We start from the raw sequence: 16,201 nt of genomic DNA, 5'->3' as shown, positions 1-16,201 counted from the left end.
AACCACCCTGTTGACATGCCTCCACACTGACCTGCTGGTCCCACAGCTATTCCAGTCCTACACAGCTTTGCCCAGTTTCCTACACCTTGGCCTACAGATCTCTCTAGCACTTATCCCTTTGTTGTTAACCAACTCTGCCAGTACATCTGGTATTTCGGGGCTCAGCAGTTATCAGCATGTAGAAGGTCATCCTTCTCCTTTGACCTTCACTCTATGTTTCTTTTTTCTATTTGAGTTTCTGCAAGAAAACTTTAATTGCTTGAGAATCCCTTATCAATCCCAAAGATTTTATTCATGATTTCCTGTTAATCCTCAAACAGCTGTCATGTTTACTAACCTACAGGATGACTAACCTCTTAAATCAGTCAATCTTCCTTGAAGAATTACTCTGGAAGCTCTGTAAAAGTCAATAAGTATATAAAACATGACAAGAAGAGAGTCAGGGAGTGTAAGGTAGGGACAATTTGGATCAGACTCAGAGCTTCCCTGAACTGTTCACAGGCAGATAAAATTGGACTAGATCTAGGGATTTATAGCCCCCAGCATTCAGTGCTTGAAGTCTAAGCTTTCTGTGTCAATGTCAATAGGACAAGAGAAATATTGGAAAGTACTATGGGTAGAGCTTCTCAGGGAAGTTATTTAAAAAAAAAAATTCTCATAATATGTGTTTGTAATATTTTCCTTATGTCTTTCAAGTCAGACTTACACATTTGGATCCCAGCTCCATAGGGACCAGAACACACAAGCGTCCCATGCCTCAGTTTTATCACTGGATGAAAAGCAGGGAGGAAGTTGAGCAAAATGACTTCACCATGTTTCCCCTTGTGTTTTCCATAGTACTTGTCACACTTAAAATCAAAACAGTTGCTTTGAAAAGTGAATCTGAGATAGCCTGTTCTGTGAGGAAGAGATGGAAGAGGCAGGACTACAGTTTTCTCAGCACTTTGATCAGAAGCCATGAGAATTACTTGCTGAAGGGGCAAAAAAACCCAAACCCATTTTTTTTGTTTCTCCATTCTGATTTCATTGATTCTCCTCTGCTCTCCTATGTTGCCAGTGTTTTTCTTACTTTTTCTTCCATTTTTTCCAGTTGTATAGTCAATAAAGTAGTGAATAAATGAATGAGGAAGTATGCCAAGATCTCCAGAAGGCAAAAATGGAAAAAGGAGGCCACCCCACCTGTCTGTGTCTGTTGCTCTCTCCATCTAGGGATGCACCTGCATGGGTATCTCTCTGTATTTTGGCATAAAATACAGATGGTGGAAATGAATCATACAGGTATAAGCAGCACTGCACAGATTTGTAGGCAGCAAGAACCCACCCCTCCTGGAGTGAGTATGCATGATCTGTGTGGTAAGTGTTAAAACGTCCTATGTCTTTTGACCCTTTTGCTATTATTCTTACATTAGTCCCATTCTTTCTCCCGGTACATAGACTGTGTTCAGTAGAAATGAAAGTTCTCCTCTCACACAGCTTTCATAAGTGCTCAGGGATGATGCTTCCTATTTGGATTCACGTTTGGTCCGTGCGATGGATGCACTCCTCCTGCATGAACTATCTGAACAAGGCAGATTCTCAGCTAGTAGGCCTAACTGAAGTTAATCCTGTTGTATGAGGCTATCAGTGATAACTCAGCACCAAAACCTCAAAAAATGATTTGGCTAGAGGCTGGGCTGATAAGTGGCCAAAACTGCTTTAACAGCAGAAAATCTGACTACAAATCAACTGCTTTATGCTATGAATACCCACAGCCGTCAGGGCCTATTGAGCTCTCCCACCATAGCAGCTACCTCCCCTTGAGTAGGCACACCTCTCAAGGTTGCCCCTCAAGGCTGAGAGATCCCTTAGCTGACACCAGACATTGATGGTTTGGTAAGCAACATTTTTTGCATGCATGTAACATTTAAGATATATATAGTAAGCTTACATGATAATCTTTTTATCCCATACTAACTTTAAGTGTAGTAAATAGTAGAGTATTGACCACCAATCCATCTGTACTTACTAAATATTTTGCATACCTAAATTTACTGATTAAAATTCAATAAATTATTAGATCAGATCTGAGTGATCTCCGACTCTTCTCCTGCAACAGACTGTCTTCCTAATCTTATTCTGGCATCTCTGACAGGGGAGGACTGTCTTCACTGCCTTCCCCAAATCTGTCACTGTCATAGTATTTTCTTTGCAAGAGTTTCAACTCCGCATGCTGGGGCTGAGATGGGCGATAGGGGAATGCTCAATGTTGCCTTAGTTCCCCCACACTGCTTGAACTGATCCTTCACTTCTGTCTTCCAGGACAGTGCTACTAACCAGTGAATGTTTAAGCACTGCAGCACAGAACATCTGGCCTCAATAATATGTGCAGCTTGCCAGAAACATTTGATATGGATGCACAGCCAATATGTGGAAGCATCAAATGGTTAAAGGTGCATCTAAATTAGCAAGGGAGTTGCACTACAAAGAAAAACCCAGTTTTGACAGAACTCTGATTATGCTGGGGGACAAGGACAGACTCTAAAGCCAGGGTTTCAGCCTAGTAGATAAAAGTCTCATGACTGCCAGTGGTTCTGTGCTATGGACATTTCTGAAGCCCTTTGAAGTGTTTGCCAGGAACATAGGAAGCACTGGAAAACATGCAGCCTGTTTAATTACAAAACTGAATTACAGTCAACCTGAAATATGATGAGCAATGCATTGCTTACCAGGCAGAACAAAGAGATATTTATCTTTCTGTCTGCTTAAATCTCTTTGTTGATGCCACTCAGTTGATTCATTATTTCAAGAACATAGTCGCTACAGTTTGGAGACCAGAATGGCCTGCTAAGTTAACCCTGTGGCCCCTAAAGATGTGAAAGTAATAAGAAAGTATCCAACTTCCCCAATCTGCTCTAATGATTGCCTCTTATGATGCAAGATATCTTCTAAAGCAAAGAGAAAATTCAGTCATTGAGAGGCCATTTTTGCTAAAGGTAAGCATGAGGGTTCCCTATAGAAAGAAAACGAACTGTCCCCGTGAAGTAACCTAGTCACCCATCAAGTGCTGGAATGAATTCAGACCCAGCGGGTTCTACAATTCCAGTAAGAAACTGGTATTAGATCAACTCTGGTTGGAAGCCAGAAGGCTAATGTAATTGTGCCCTACAAACTTCAGAATCCAGACATTTATTTAAGCATTTAGGATAATTATTAACAGCAACATAAAGGTAGAGAATACAGGCAGGTTTGCTAGCAACCGCAAGTGCTACATTTTGCTCCTAGACCAGGAATCAGCCACAAGCTTAGCTTCAGCACAAGAACAGCTCATTTTTTCTACTCCAAAATATTTGATTTAGTTTCAGGTGTTGATCAATTCAGTGGCAGTTATACAACCTGTATTAGAACATGGTGATTCTTCTCTACTTTGCCTTTGTTACACTATTCATGTGTAAAAATTAAGAAAAAGCAAGCCAACCCCTTCTGAAACTTTTGAACTAAACCCAGAAAGAAACTGATTTTCAAAAAGGCTTTTTATTTTTCTCCTTTATTTTTCAGTTGCAAGGCATCTTCTTGTTGTAACTCAATAGAAAGCTGGAAAGCCACAAAATAAAAAAAACAACCCACATTTGCACAAAATTTCCAGCTTGATTTTTCTGACCAAAGTGGTTTGAAAGAGTTCAAATAAGGATGCTAGAATTTGGAAGACTTCCTCAAATTCAGCCACTGAATTTTCATAAGCCAGATCATCACTGGAGGCACAAACACTGCCCATGCCAAGACAAAGGCAGTAAGCAATCACTATTAAAGATGTCAGAGAATAATGCAGCTCCTTGACACTTCGGTTCCATTATACCCAGCCTAAGGAGCACAACAGTGCAAAGCTGTTATGCCCCAGGAGATGAAAACAACCTTTTTCTCCGGTGCACAAAGTTACTTTCTGTTTGGGATATGTCTATGAATGAAGAGCAGTCTTGGGGAAGCAAATATAAAGGACATCCAAAAATAATTGTTCCCCCCATAAAGTGGCTCTTTGCAAAGAGATAACTTAAAAATATAGAATAACTTAAAAATATAGAATCAAGACTGTTTGCATACTGAAATTCAGGAAGAAAGCAAAGACATAGAACTTGTTTTAGACTATCATGAAAGGAACTATTTGCAAAATTCAACTCTGATCACAACACCCTACAAGTTGTAGTGATAGATTTGGGGCCAGACTGATAATGGAATTTGAATCCAGAGGTGGATCATGAAGTCTTAAACTGATCATGAGAAATGGGTACCTGCTGAAATATGAGGCAAATCACAGACATTGTGCCGTTGGCTACAGGAACTGACATGGTTTAACCATAGAGTTATTTTGACGCAAGATCTAAGACCTACATCAGTAGATCTCTTGCAAAACATTATGAATTCTGACCTAGAGGGTGCAGGCCTTTCAGAAACCATAATCTGCTTACGTGCTAGAACATTGCTTTCTGTTTCTTGCTGAGTTACTTGCCCCTCCTTGATGTCAGCATAAAAGGAAGAGAATGACACTGATTATTTTATCCCAGCAGCCACAAGACATAATCCTTATGCTTTGATAAAAAATAAAAAGCAGGTGAAAGGTTAAATAAAGGTTAGTTGACGGAAGATGAGGAGGAAAGAGCACAAAATGAGAGATGAAGGGCTGGGGGGAAAAGAGAAGGCAAGACGATAAAGATGACAAAAGGAGGAAGGAAGAGATATAGAAAGAGGGGAAAGGGCATTTGTAATAACTGCTGTTAGCACACAGAATTGTCTTGATGAAATGAAATAAGCATGATCAGGGGGTCACCACAACCTGTCTTTTTAAATTGCTCATTACAATCTCACTAGGCAGGCATTGCAACAAGGGCCCTGCCCATTTCCCTGACCCTTTCCTTCAATATCCACTGTGCAAATGCCTCCATGATCAGTTCTAGCTCATTCCTTTAAAGACACACAAGCTGCTAATTTGGGGAAGCACAGACAGTCAGGAATAACAAATACAACCAAAATTAGATTAAAATAACCTGCTGATAAACAAATTGTTAACGAAAAAATATCAGATTAAGCACTATCAGGAGCAGGGATCCCTGTAATGACATTGCCACCATGTGGCATGAGGTGCCGAACAGCAGTGTCCAGTTTGTTCCATCACACTGCCTTCAGCCTGCAGACCCCTGGATAGGCACTTGTCCGGGCTTATGTAGCAGGTGTCCAGTTTTCTTCCACTCTCTCAAAACGGGGAATGGTTTGCCTATTTTATTTTGGAGGGCGGCTGAGTACATTAGAAGCAACAGAGCCCATGGTTAACAACAACATGGAGGGCAGCCCTCACCTTCCACCACTGCTCAAACAGCCTCTGGCTGGGGTATGCTCCCTCCACATCTGAGCCTCTTGCAGGTAAAGAAGAGCTTAGTGATGAGTTCCCCAGGCCTTAAGACTGAACTGGAGCAAGATACAGATACAGATGTACAGAGGAAAAGCAGAACAAAGCCAAAAGGAGGCTGAAAAAGTAGCAGTCGTACTCTGGGACAGAGAGAAGAAACTCTGGCAAGGATGCTGTGCCTCATCCCACCTCAGTTCATCTACAGCTGTCAGTATCTACCTCCTCATCCCCACCCTGGGCTGTACTAAGCATCTAGAAATCAAGGAAGGAAGGGTGGACAGGTATAACACTGAGAAGCTTGACTGTAACATCCAAAAGAAGTATAAAAAACCTCCTGATATTCTCATGGCAGTTCAGCACCACATTTACCAAGCAGCATGTTCAGCCCTGTATAATAATGTCAGAGGGAGTTAACAGTGTGGTGGAGAGAAAACAGATATTAAAAAAACCAGCAAGGCAATGGAGGAAAGACTTGCTACGAGCTGTTTGCTCATGCACATTCGCATGGCAGGTGGAGAACAGCAGCTGGGAGAGTAGCACACAAGTATTGGTAAAGCATTCCAGGAGGCTTAGAAAGATAAGTCAGGAGTGAGAGGCTGGCTGATGGTCAGGCAAGAAACATCTTTTCTGTACCAGTAATCTGAGCTTCCACTGACAGAAAGATGCAGCACTGTCATTAGAAGGAACCTAAACTTCTTTTCCTCCATTATTCACCATCTCCATGACTGTCACTGATTTCCACTATGTACAGGGGAACAGGACAACTAGCATCACTCTGATTTTGATTTTGGGTTTCCAAAAATTTCTTCCCTGTTAGGAGTGAAGCACAAGTTTGTAGTGTCCCATCAGTTATTTCTTTGGACAGTCTTATGCTTTCCCTCCTGAAGCACAACAGCAACAATTTCCTGGGTACAGCTGGAGCAGTAATTTTTTCTTATACTGATGCCTTCTTTCCTGGCAGATCTTGCTTCTTGCAGTTATGCACCTGTTAAGTGGGCATTTAGCATCAGCTTCTCTTAGGAAAGGGACAGAGGCCAAAAAGTTTCTAGCCAGCCCCTGGCTCTGCAGGTGGACAGTGTGTCAAGCAGTTTATGGAAGTCTGAGGAGCTGAAGATGGATGTTTCTGAACCCATCAGGGAGACACACTGCCATCTGCCTGCTTTCTTTAAAACTACTGCGTGTTTTTCCGTTGCAGCCCACTAATAAAAGCAAGGACACTTATCCTCCAGCACAGCTCCATGTATGACCATAACCCTTCGTGATCACTGTGGGCTGAAGCAGTTAAGGATACGACAGCCCTACAGGGAGACGCTCCAGAATTGGTGTGTTCTTGTCCTGTCTGTTTTACAGCCTTCAGCCCCAACAAAATCTCACCACCATTTCCCAGCAAGTGGGTTACTGCAAGCCTCCAAAAAAGCTCACAATAATCAGTCCAATTCAGTACTGTAACAGATTCCAGGATTCCTGACTCCCATTTGGTTTTTATCCCATCTAAAACATGCTAACAGGCTTCTGGGTGCTTTGCCATGTACAGTTTTACCCCTTGTTTTCATATGCAATTTCCAAGTGCTATAGGATTCACCAGATTCGATTTTTAACTTCCTAAGAACTCCTGCACCAAAGGCACTAAGGTCATGGGCATAAATAAATTAACTGTGACAAACAAAGCTGTTCCAACACAAACATGAAAAAGAATTCAGCTTTTTTCTGGCGATAGTGAATTTATCTCTGGAAGAACCAGAGGTGGTTTTTGCATCTCCTGACCCACACCTCCCAAAAGACACAGCCTGCTCATTTGTATGCAGCTACCGGAGCAGTCTACTGCAGAAGCCTGGAGCTTCTTGTGTTCCAAGACACAGGGCAAGGAGAAAATTAAAGACTTTCTTGACCACTCAGCATCAGAGTGCAGAAAACATCAGAAAACACATTTCAGGCTGATTTGTGGGCTGTGGTGCTTGATTTGGTTGCACAGTATTGGCACCATTTCCCAAATCCAGTTCTAGTACCTTAAGAAAAAGAGTCAGCTGAAATTAGACCATGTGTTTTCCTAAAAAAAAAATCACTTTTTCACAGAAGCAGCAGCTGGTGTTGCTGCAATAACATTGTTCAGCTGCGAATGATAAAGGAGAAAAGGACACATAACAGCAAACTGGGAAGGGTGTCTCAAAACGAAGAACTATCTCTCCCAAGCAATGCCTTTGTTTGCAATGGTCAACAGTAGAAATGAACACAAGAACCCTAACCTGTACGTGACTGAGATCAACCAGAGTGACAGTGTATGGACTGCTTGGACTGAATGGGAGTTCATTTTTTGTATCTCACCTGAAACAAACAATCAGAATGATCAGTGTGTTCTTCCAGTACTGGAAACCCTTTCTGCACTTCCTAAAGCACAGAAAGCCTGAAAGAACCAGACAAGATGCCTTCACAATTTAAATTTCCTGAGAAGAGTCACACAGAATATTTCAAAGAGTAAATGCCTTTAGAAACTTACCTCACTCCAGGCGAAAAAGGGCTGGGAGAATTTGGAGCTAATCCAATGCTTTTAGATTCCCTAGATCATTCTCATCTTTCCCCCCACAACTTTCACGACATGTGTTTACAACTCCCCAGAAGACTACATTTCACAGCTTCCCTTGGTAATTGGTCCTCCACTTCTATATGCTGTTCTCATCTCCAGACTCAGAACAAGCCTCCAAGTAGAAAACTTTTCCTATAAATATCTTGGGACAACATAACTTCACCTCCCATTCCTAGTACTTACCATAAAACAGAAGTGCAGGAGAAAAGCTCAAGCTGCCAGATGAGCTTTCAGCTCTTGCTCCACTTTTTCACCCTTCTCTGTAAATTTCTTTCTACTCTGAAGGCTAATTTTGCTTTTGTATTACAAGCAGTGTGGTGTAGCCCCACAACACCCTTAAGATTTAGTGCCCAAACCACAAGGTCTTTCCTTGTTGCAATAAAGTGACCTTTAAATCTAGGTAGCAAGGTTAATACGGAGGCATTATTTCAGAATTCATCATTTGAGTTGCTGCAACTCAGATATGATCCCATTGCAGCATGCTCATTTAAGCACTGCTTCCAGGGCTACAATTTTTCACAAATGCATTTATGCCTAAACTAGAAGGGGCAGGGGAAAAAAAGGGGGCAGGGGAAGAGAGAAGGACAATACACCATCATGATTTATTGTAGAATAGATTGTCTGCAATAGAAGAGTGCTCTTTCTTAATCAAAGCTTTATTAAATCCTGGTAATAAAAAAGGTAAGTGATTTTGGATGGGATAAAGGCAAAAAAAAGGGTAGCACATTCATTTCAGAACAAATCACACCAGCAGTGTGTGACTGAGAACCCATGTTAAGGTCTTTAACACAGACAGCCAGCTGGTGCAAATGTTAAGCACAGCCTGCCATAGCAGGGCTGTACCTTGGCAATCACTAGGTCTCAGCCCTGTCTACACATCATCAGACCTGACAAGCTTGCAAGGGAGAATAAGGTCATCTCTTTTGGACTACAGAAGTTTTCCAGGCCTTTGCCAACAACATCATTGTTACCAGGTAAGCATGTAATACAACAGGACCACAAAACAGACAGGTCCTGGTCCCACTTCCCAGTGGCGCTGGAAAAAAGGCAGTAAGCATTTGTCACTGGCTTGAGGTGATCCTCACTTATTCCACTGTACCAAGCCCTAGGACAACCACTGTTCCTTAAATACTCAATAAGGATCTAGTCTGGCTCCCTCAGCACCTTGCTCCCTGGGACTTGGAGCTCCAAGAATCACAGCTAGACATACAGGAAAGTACTGCACTACTGCCTCTCTTTTCTAAGCACTGCTCTTTGGGACTGAGGGAAGAGGGGATACCAAGGGAGAATGAGGTTCAACAGGATCATTCTGTCCAGCAGAACAGCACAGAAAGGAAAGTCAGAAAAAATATGAAGGAAAAAAAAAAGAACTTACTTGATTTCAGTAAAGCTGCCAGAGCCTCAATGGCTGCCCTGGGGAAAGAGAAAGGGAGAAAATGTCAATTTCTTCAATAATTTTTGTAACCTTCATCTTCACAGTCTTCTGGGTCAAGCTTCCCAGCTGGTCTAAATTGACAGCTTATGATGGACTTTGACAGAACAGCAATGTTTTACACCAGCAGAGGATCCAGACTCTGCAGCTGACTCAGTTATTCTAAAAGCTCATTAGCCCTCTAGCTTTGGTGTTACACTGATTTGTAAAGATCATTACATTTAAAGCAACACCCACATATCCGAAGTAATGAAGCAAGTCTTTAAACTGCTGCCCAAGAGCTATTTTGTTGTATCAGAAACTCAGCACATGCCCACTCCAGACACCAGTGCTTCTATCTACATCAGTAGATGATAACCTCTGCATCAAACTGGGACTTTCATGTCAATATTTCCACCCAAATTCCACTCCCTTCTCTGTTTTTCAAAAAAAAAGTTTCACCACTCTCCTCCCTCCCACCAGCTTTAGCTGAAAGGAAAATTTAATTTCTTTTAATTATAACAATGTCTTGCATTGCAGTGGCATGTAAAGGTCCCCACTCAGATCAGAACATGTAAGAAAGTTGCTAAAGCTCTGTGGTAAGACCGCTTGCCCCATGGAACTTAAAGTAGCTAGCCCCATGGAGCTTAGAGTAAGTAGCTAGAGGGGAAAGATACACAGAGAGATTTCTGTTGACCTCCTGCATCATTTCACTGTGCAGGTGAGCAACTCAACCTGCCCAAGTCAGCATAGCACTGGTTCGAATAGGAGCTGATCACTAACATTTGCAGCTTGAAAAGCTGAACTGAGACATCCTTGCTCCCCACCATCTGGATGGAAGTTTCTTCAATCACGTGGTATAAAAATGTCCATCCCACTAGCCCCATAGAAAAATTTCTTTTCCAGTCACATTCTGCTGGAGCAAGAAGATCCATATTCTAGCCTGTGTTATTAAGTAACCATGTTCTTACTGCTGTGAAGCTACAAGTGCCCACAGCTGATTAAATACAGCTACAAAAGCCTCCATGCCCAAGGATTCCTTAAAATGTAATCTCTTTGCAAACCAATCCCCAAATAAAATCATATTAACTTCCATATTGAGCCAATTATCATCCTGCTGCAAAAAATAAATATTTTTTGTCATCAGGCTGCTGTTGGTTGTGCATCCTAACAGTGGCTGAGACTAAGAGAGATTCAAGAGCTTGTTCTTGCTGATGTTGGGTCAACATCCCTATCTAATGTAATTCTTTCACAATGAATCTGTCAGAGTTCAACAATAGCATTACAAACAAACTGCAAGAGAAATGCACACACATACAGATACAATAGGAAATCTGTAGCCAAAAATCTCACCAGTGGAAACCCAGTCATGCTTTTATTGTTTCTTTAACTCCACCTAAACAGCAAGCATTCAGCTGGTGGGAGGAATACTGTCAGCCACCAGCTATTCAGGATGCTCAGAACAGGGGTAATCTACAGCCACCGATCACTAAGTCTTTCCCTGAGTTTAAAGTTTAGAACAAAGTAAACAGCTCTAAGCAAGTGAAAATTCCATCCAGAGCATCTCCCAAAGCTCACACTCAAGTACATATCTTGTAAAGGAGACTACATTATATATCTACATTTGCAGGCTTAAGGTGATGTCTCAATCACATGCTAGTGCTAGAATAGCAGAGCAACGAAGAAAGGACCAGAGTGTTTCTGGCTCCAAGTAGAGGAGATCCAAGGATTTCCTATAGGCATTTGGTTTATTTTGGGGGTGCTCATGAGCATTGCAAAGAGTTTCAGTAGAGCTATGCCACTGTCAATGTCAGGACTGCCAATAAACCTCCCATCAACCAAACAGTCACCAAATCTGGATTCTCCAATACTTTTTGGGGTCTGTAAGCCACATTGTATACAGATAACTCCATTCATCCCCAGAGGACCTCAAACTTCCCAAACCATTTCCTCAGATGGTGTAATCTCCTATTCCTAACATTTTTGAGTCCCCATTCTAATTCCTCATCACACTTGCCCCAAAAGACCAAAGCTCTTCCTGGCTATACCATAGCTAATTCTTCAGTAGCCTTAACCACCCCGGTCACTTTTCTCCTGGCTTGGAGGGAGCTGGTCTGCTCTGAGTCAAGGGCTAAGAGCTATTTATGCTTTTGATGTGACCTGGTAGAGCAGGTTTGCAACTGCTTTTCTTGTGAAGCTGAGAAATCCAAGACTATCATAAAGATGTAAGCAAAGCCACCACGATGGTACCGTGAGATGGAAAATTCAGACGCGTCCTAAAAAAAATAAAGGTAGTATTGCCCAGATTCCAGCACAATCAGAACATTTTCATAATCACCACTTACTTCTGAAGCAACATTACAGACCTGCAGCTGTAGATAGCTGGATTTCCCACATCCCAGGCTAACAGCCTAGACACATCTCATCCTATGTCTGTGCATAGTACTGCAATAAAATAAAGCAAAACCAAACTAATATGTTTCATGTCTCCAAATACTATAATTCATCAGAAGAGTTTTGGCATAGGCAATATGCAGTGTTCTGATGTCCTACAGCATGTGTTCTACAGTTAGTCATAGGCAGGTGCAGACCCAGTAGACTGACCTCAACAGTACACATTGCTTTAGAACAAATTTTGAAAGAAAAAAATAAAGACATGAGGGTAAACTGAAAAACACATAAAACAGGTTTAAGGGATAAAAATGGACTTACCAAGGGTAGATCAAGCCAGCCTAACTTGATATCTTTCTTTGATAAGTTAACCGATTTTTCTAGACAAGGTAATTATGGTAGATCTAATTTATCTATACTTCAATAAAACATTTGATATGGTTCCACACGGGAAATTATTAGCCAAGCTGGAGAACATGGGGATTAGTGTAAGGACTGCAACATGGGTAAGGAACTGGTTAAAAAGGCAATGACGGGGGTTGTGCTGAAAGGAACTATTAGTCTGGAGGAAAGTTATGTGTGGAAATCCTCAAGGATGTTTTGAGACTGATCTTATTTTATCTTTTCATTAATGACCTTGGCACAAAAAGTCAGAGTATACTAACAAAATCTGCTGACCATGTGAAGTCAGGAGCTGTTGCCAATAGCAGAGAGTCCAGAATATCTTTCAGGAGTAACAGGATGTTCTTGAGTTCTGAAGCAATAGAAATGTGATGAAATGTAATAGTCAAAGTGCAAGGTTACACATTTAGAGTTTAATAAGAACTGCTGTTATGAGAAGGGGCTCATGGTTTGGAAAGGAGTAGGACACCCTGGATATATGAGCCCATTAGAGAATAAGAACAAGCATGATCCAGCAGGATGAAAACCATGAAAAGTACAGATCAAGTCTCAGGAAAGCCACTGCCAGTGGAGAAGGGAAAGTATGAATGTTTTCCTACAAGGCTTCAATTGAACAGCTGTGTGCAGTACTCATGAGGAACTATGTAGAAAAGTGCTAAGGAAATCATTATGGTAACGGAGACATATGTCATGAGGAGTCTTAAAGATCACCGTTTTGTCACCTGAGCAAAATGATAGTTAAGAGGCAACTTGATTGTTCTGCATGAACACACTGGGTAGGGGAGAAGTAAACACTGAGGAAGGCAGAAAGATACATAAACTGAAGAACAAAGTTGGCATAAGGACAAATGGATATAAAATAGCCATGAATAGATTTCAAGTGGAAATTACAGGATTTTTTAAGCACTGGAAAATGAAGCTCTGAAACATACTGTTGGCAGCAATGGGACAAACAACCTAACTAGTCTGAAAAGGGAGCCTGAATTACTTGTCATGGGACAGTTAAGCTCAGTTGCCAAGGAAGAAAGGGTCTGAAAAAACTTAACCAGGAATGACTGTAGTCCTATATCCCTACATTTTAATCACAGATATAATGGAAATTAAATGAGAAACAGGTATTCTAAGCACAGTTAAATAGCCAGGCTAGAAAAGAGCAGCTGCACCAGCTTAAGCTGAAAGCCCAAATAGTCTAGCATCCTGTGGCCAACAGTGGCCAAGGGAAGCATGAAAGACCAGAACAAAACCAGTGCTAGAACTTCCAGAACAGACTCAGACCTCAGCAGGTTCCAGGCCAAAGATTTCATAAGCTAGCAATGGTGCCTTTGGGAGGTTTTTTAGCTCTTAGTTGATTTTGCATCTATATATTTGCTGGGCACTTTTGAACTCATGCAAACTCTTAACATCCACAATCATCCTGGGAAAGGGGTTCGTACCTATACTATATAGAGTTATCTACCTGTATTTGCTTTAAGTTTGGTCTGTAAATCAGCAATGTAATTTACACTAAGTCAGCTGTCAGCAAGTATCCCCAGAATATTACCTATCTGATGCTGAACAAATCCAAATATATAAAACACCCTATGGAAAAGTAGTAAGAAGTCACAGAAGAGAATGCAGAATGGACTTTCATTAAAAACAGCAGCAAGCTGATGGATGCATCGATAGGCTTACAGAAAGCCAGACAAATGGTGTTTGTGATATCAGGACCTCTTAACACTATACAGCAAACCAACAAGCATCTTTACTGGCATCAGAAGATACAATGAGATGAGTAAGCCTGGGACAGGAAGACAGCAAGAAGGAAATAATAAATTGTGAGTGAGAGCAAAGATGAGGCAGAGGGAAGATAGGAACAGGAGGAAAAGTTTAAGAGCACAAGAAAGATGACTTGATGAGCCATATGCTAGACCAGAGAATTTGATAGCATGCCCAGTGCAGAACTCTCCATTTGTCTCAAGAAGGAACAGGGGGGGAGAGAAATCACTAAAAAACCTGCCAAATCTGTCCAGATGCCTTCCTCTGATTTTCTGTTCCTTGCTGTAATATGTAGGTAAAAATCTTAGCTCTTTTATCAGCCCAGTGTATCTCAAAGGAGATTCATATTTCAAAAAAAGGATGTATAAAGTTGCCCTATCTTAAAAGGCATAATAATAAATGCTGCTCCATAATCAGAAAACATTAAAAACTCCCTGTAGTAGCAGTTGAGACAGCCACTCTGAAGAATGGAAATCTTTGAAGTGTTTCCAAGTCAGCAGCTTGGATATCAGGGCAGGAGTACAACTAGCAGACAGATAGACAAACACAACTTCCAGATCCTGTGCTTAGGAACCAGGAGCAACAAAGAAAAACTCTGCTTCCCAAGCCAAAGCACAATTGGATTAGCCAGTAAAACCAGGCTGCTAAAGAGCATAGACAAAGAAGTCCTATGCCTAGGTCATCCTTTTAACGCCAAGCTACCAGGACAGTGTTAGCTGGAAATTACTGCAGACAGAGGAGACAGAAAGGCAGGTTGTCTCGGGCTTTCTTCTCTGCTTTGATCTCAGCTCAAAAGGTTGTAGCAGTGGGCAGTATGATGGACAATGCTGTGCCTCTGTTTCTTGAATAGATAATTTTTTTCTGTTCTACCCCATTATTAAAAAAACAAAACAAAACAACAACTCCTGAAAATTAAAAACCTCACTACAGAAGAGATGCCTGGCAGACTACATGAAAGGATTGTAAGACTCACAGGACACATTGATGTTGGTGCCCACCTGTTCAGGACTATCTTGGAACTACGGACAGGGATCAGCAGAGAAGCCAAAGACCGAACAAAGAAATGATCCAAACAGGCTCTGCAAATCAGTCCCCAAGTAATTTAACTAGCCTTCCTTCTCCTGTGGCATTGTACCTTCTACATGTTTAAGCACAAAATCCTCTCCAAATTATCGAAAGCTAATGACTTGCTGCTTCATTAAATGCCTTTTCAACTTGATACCTGACCTAATTCCTAAAAGCAATCACACCTAGATAAAGACATAAAGCACTATATTTGTAGAAACATAAGAAAAGGTTCTGCCCCTGACCAGCAACCCGCATTGCTTCAGCCCATGCTCCCTCCTTTTGCCCTTCACCCTGCTATTTCACAGTATACTCACTTGCTACTGTCATGTTTATTTATATCACAAGCGGTGTGGGCCAGGGACCATGCAATATATATTTGCACAGCATCTAGCACAATGGGCACCCTGACCGAGTGCTCAAGGTATTACAGCTTACATGCTTAAAGCCCCTAAGATTTCATAGCCCCTGTCTCTGGGAGGAATTAAGAGCCCTCAAGCATACATATTGCCTGGCTGCATTTTACCTCCAACCCCTGGGACTCATACTTAACTACCAGAGTTTACACATTCACAGAGCAACTCACTCAAAAGACAATTTCACATTTGACAACTGAGAGGCATTTGGAAACAACATGTAGGCACCAAGGCAATAGGTGCCTCATAAATCCTACCAGAAGGTAGATCTCATCCGAGACAGATGCCTTGAATAGTCATTTCCCTTGTGGCCCAGAAGTACAGATTTTAAATATGCAGGCACTTGCACAGTGATTTGTTTTGTTTTAAATGCTTGAAACCAGCAGCTTCACAAGCCTTGGAAATATGGGTGGGCAAAAGCTGCTTATGCTGCTGGCATTTTCATAGCACTGCTGTTCTAGGACTTATACAAAAACACCCATCATGTCCACTTTAACTCCAGCTTGTTAGCTAGGCATTAAAACTTATGCTAAAGGCAAAGCCTGCTCACAGTCTGCAGTGCCCCACACACTGCCAACAGGCAGAGTTTGGAAATCCAGCTGTTGTGCACAGATGTGCTTTCAGTGTAATGATCAAGGAAAGGGAATAAAAAAATCACATAATGGTTACTTTAATTCCAGTGACCAGCTTTTTTTCCTGGAAAAGCACACATTGTCTTTAACACAAATATACATCTATGGAACCTATTCTCTGTGATGCAATTCATTTTGCAGAATAGAGGTAATGAACAAACAAAAAATGCACAG

At 41.5% G+C, this 16,201-nt stretch overlaps 1 protein-coding gene across 1 annotated transcript in view; it reads right to left on the bottom strand.

Moving 5' to 3' along the window:
* AGBL1 (AGBL carboxypeptidase 1) overlaps positions 1 to 16,201 on the bottom strand; it is a 272,595-nt gene that overhangs the window by 232,413 nt on the left and 23,981 nt on the right. The window contains exon 6 of the mRNA XM_086471611.1: positions 9,331 to 9,368. Within this exon, the coding sequence (XP_086327737.1) occupies positions 9,331 to 9,368 (38 nt within the window). The remainder of the gene's footprint in view (positions 1 to 9,330; positions 9,369 to 16,201) is intronic.

This window comes from Leptosomus discolor, chromosome 11 (assembly GCF_034619465.1).
Source record: "Leptosomus discolor isolate bLepDis1 chromosome 11, bLepDis1.hap2, whole genome shotgun sequence".
NCBI classification, from domain to species: Eukaryota; Metazoa; Chordata; class Aves; order Leptosomiformes; family Leptosomidae; genus Leptosomus; species Leptosomus discolor.
This window is presented reverse-complemented; position numbering and strand designations above follow the sequence as displayed.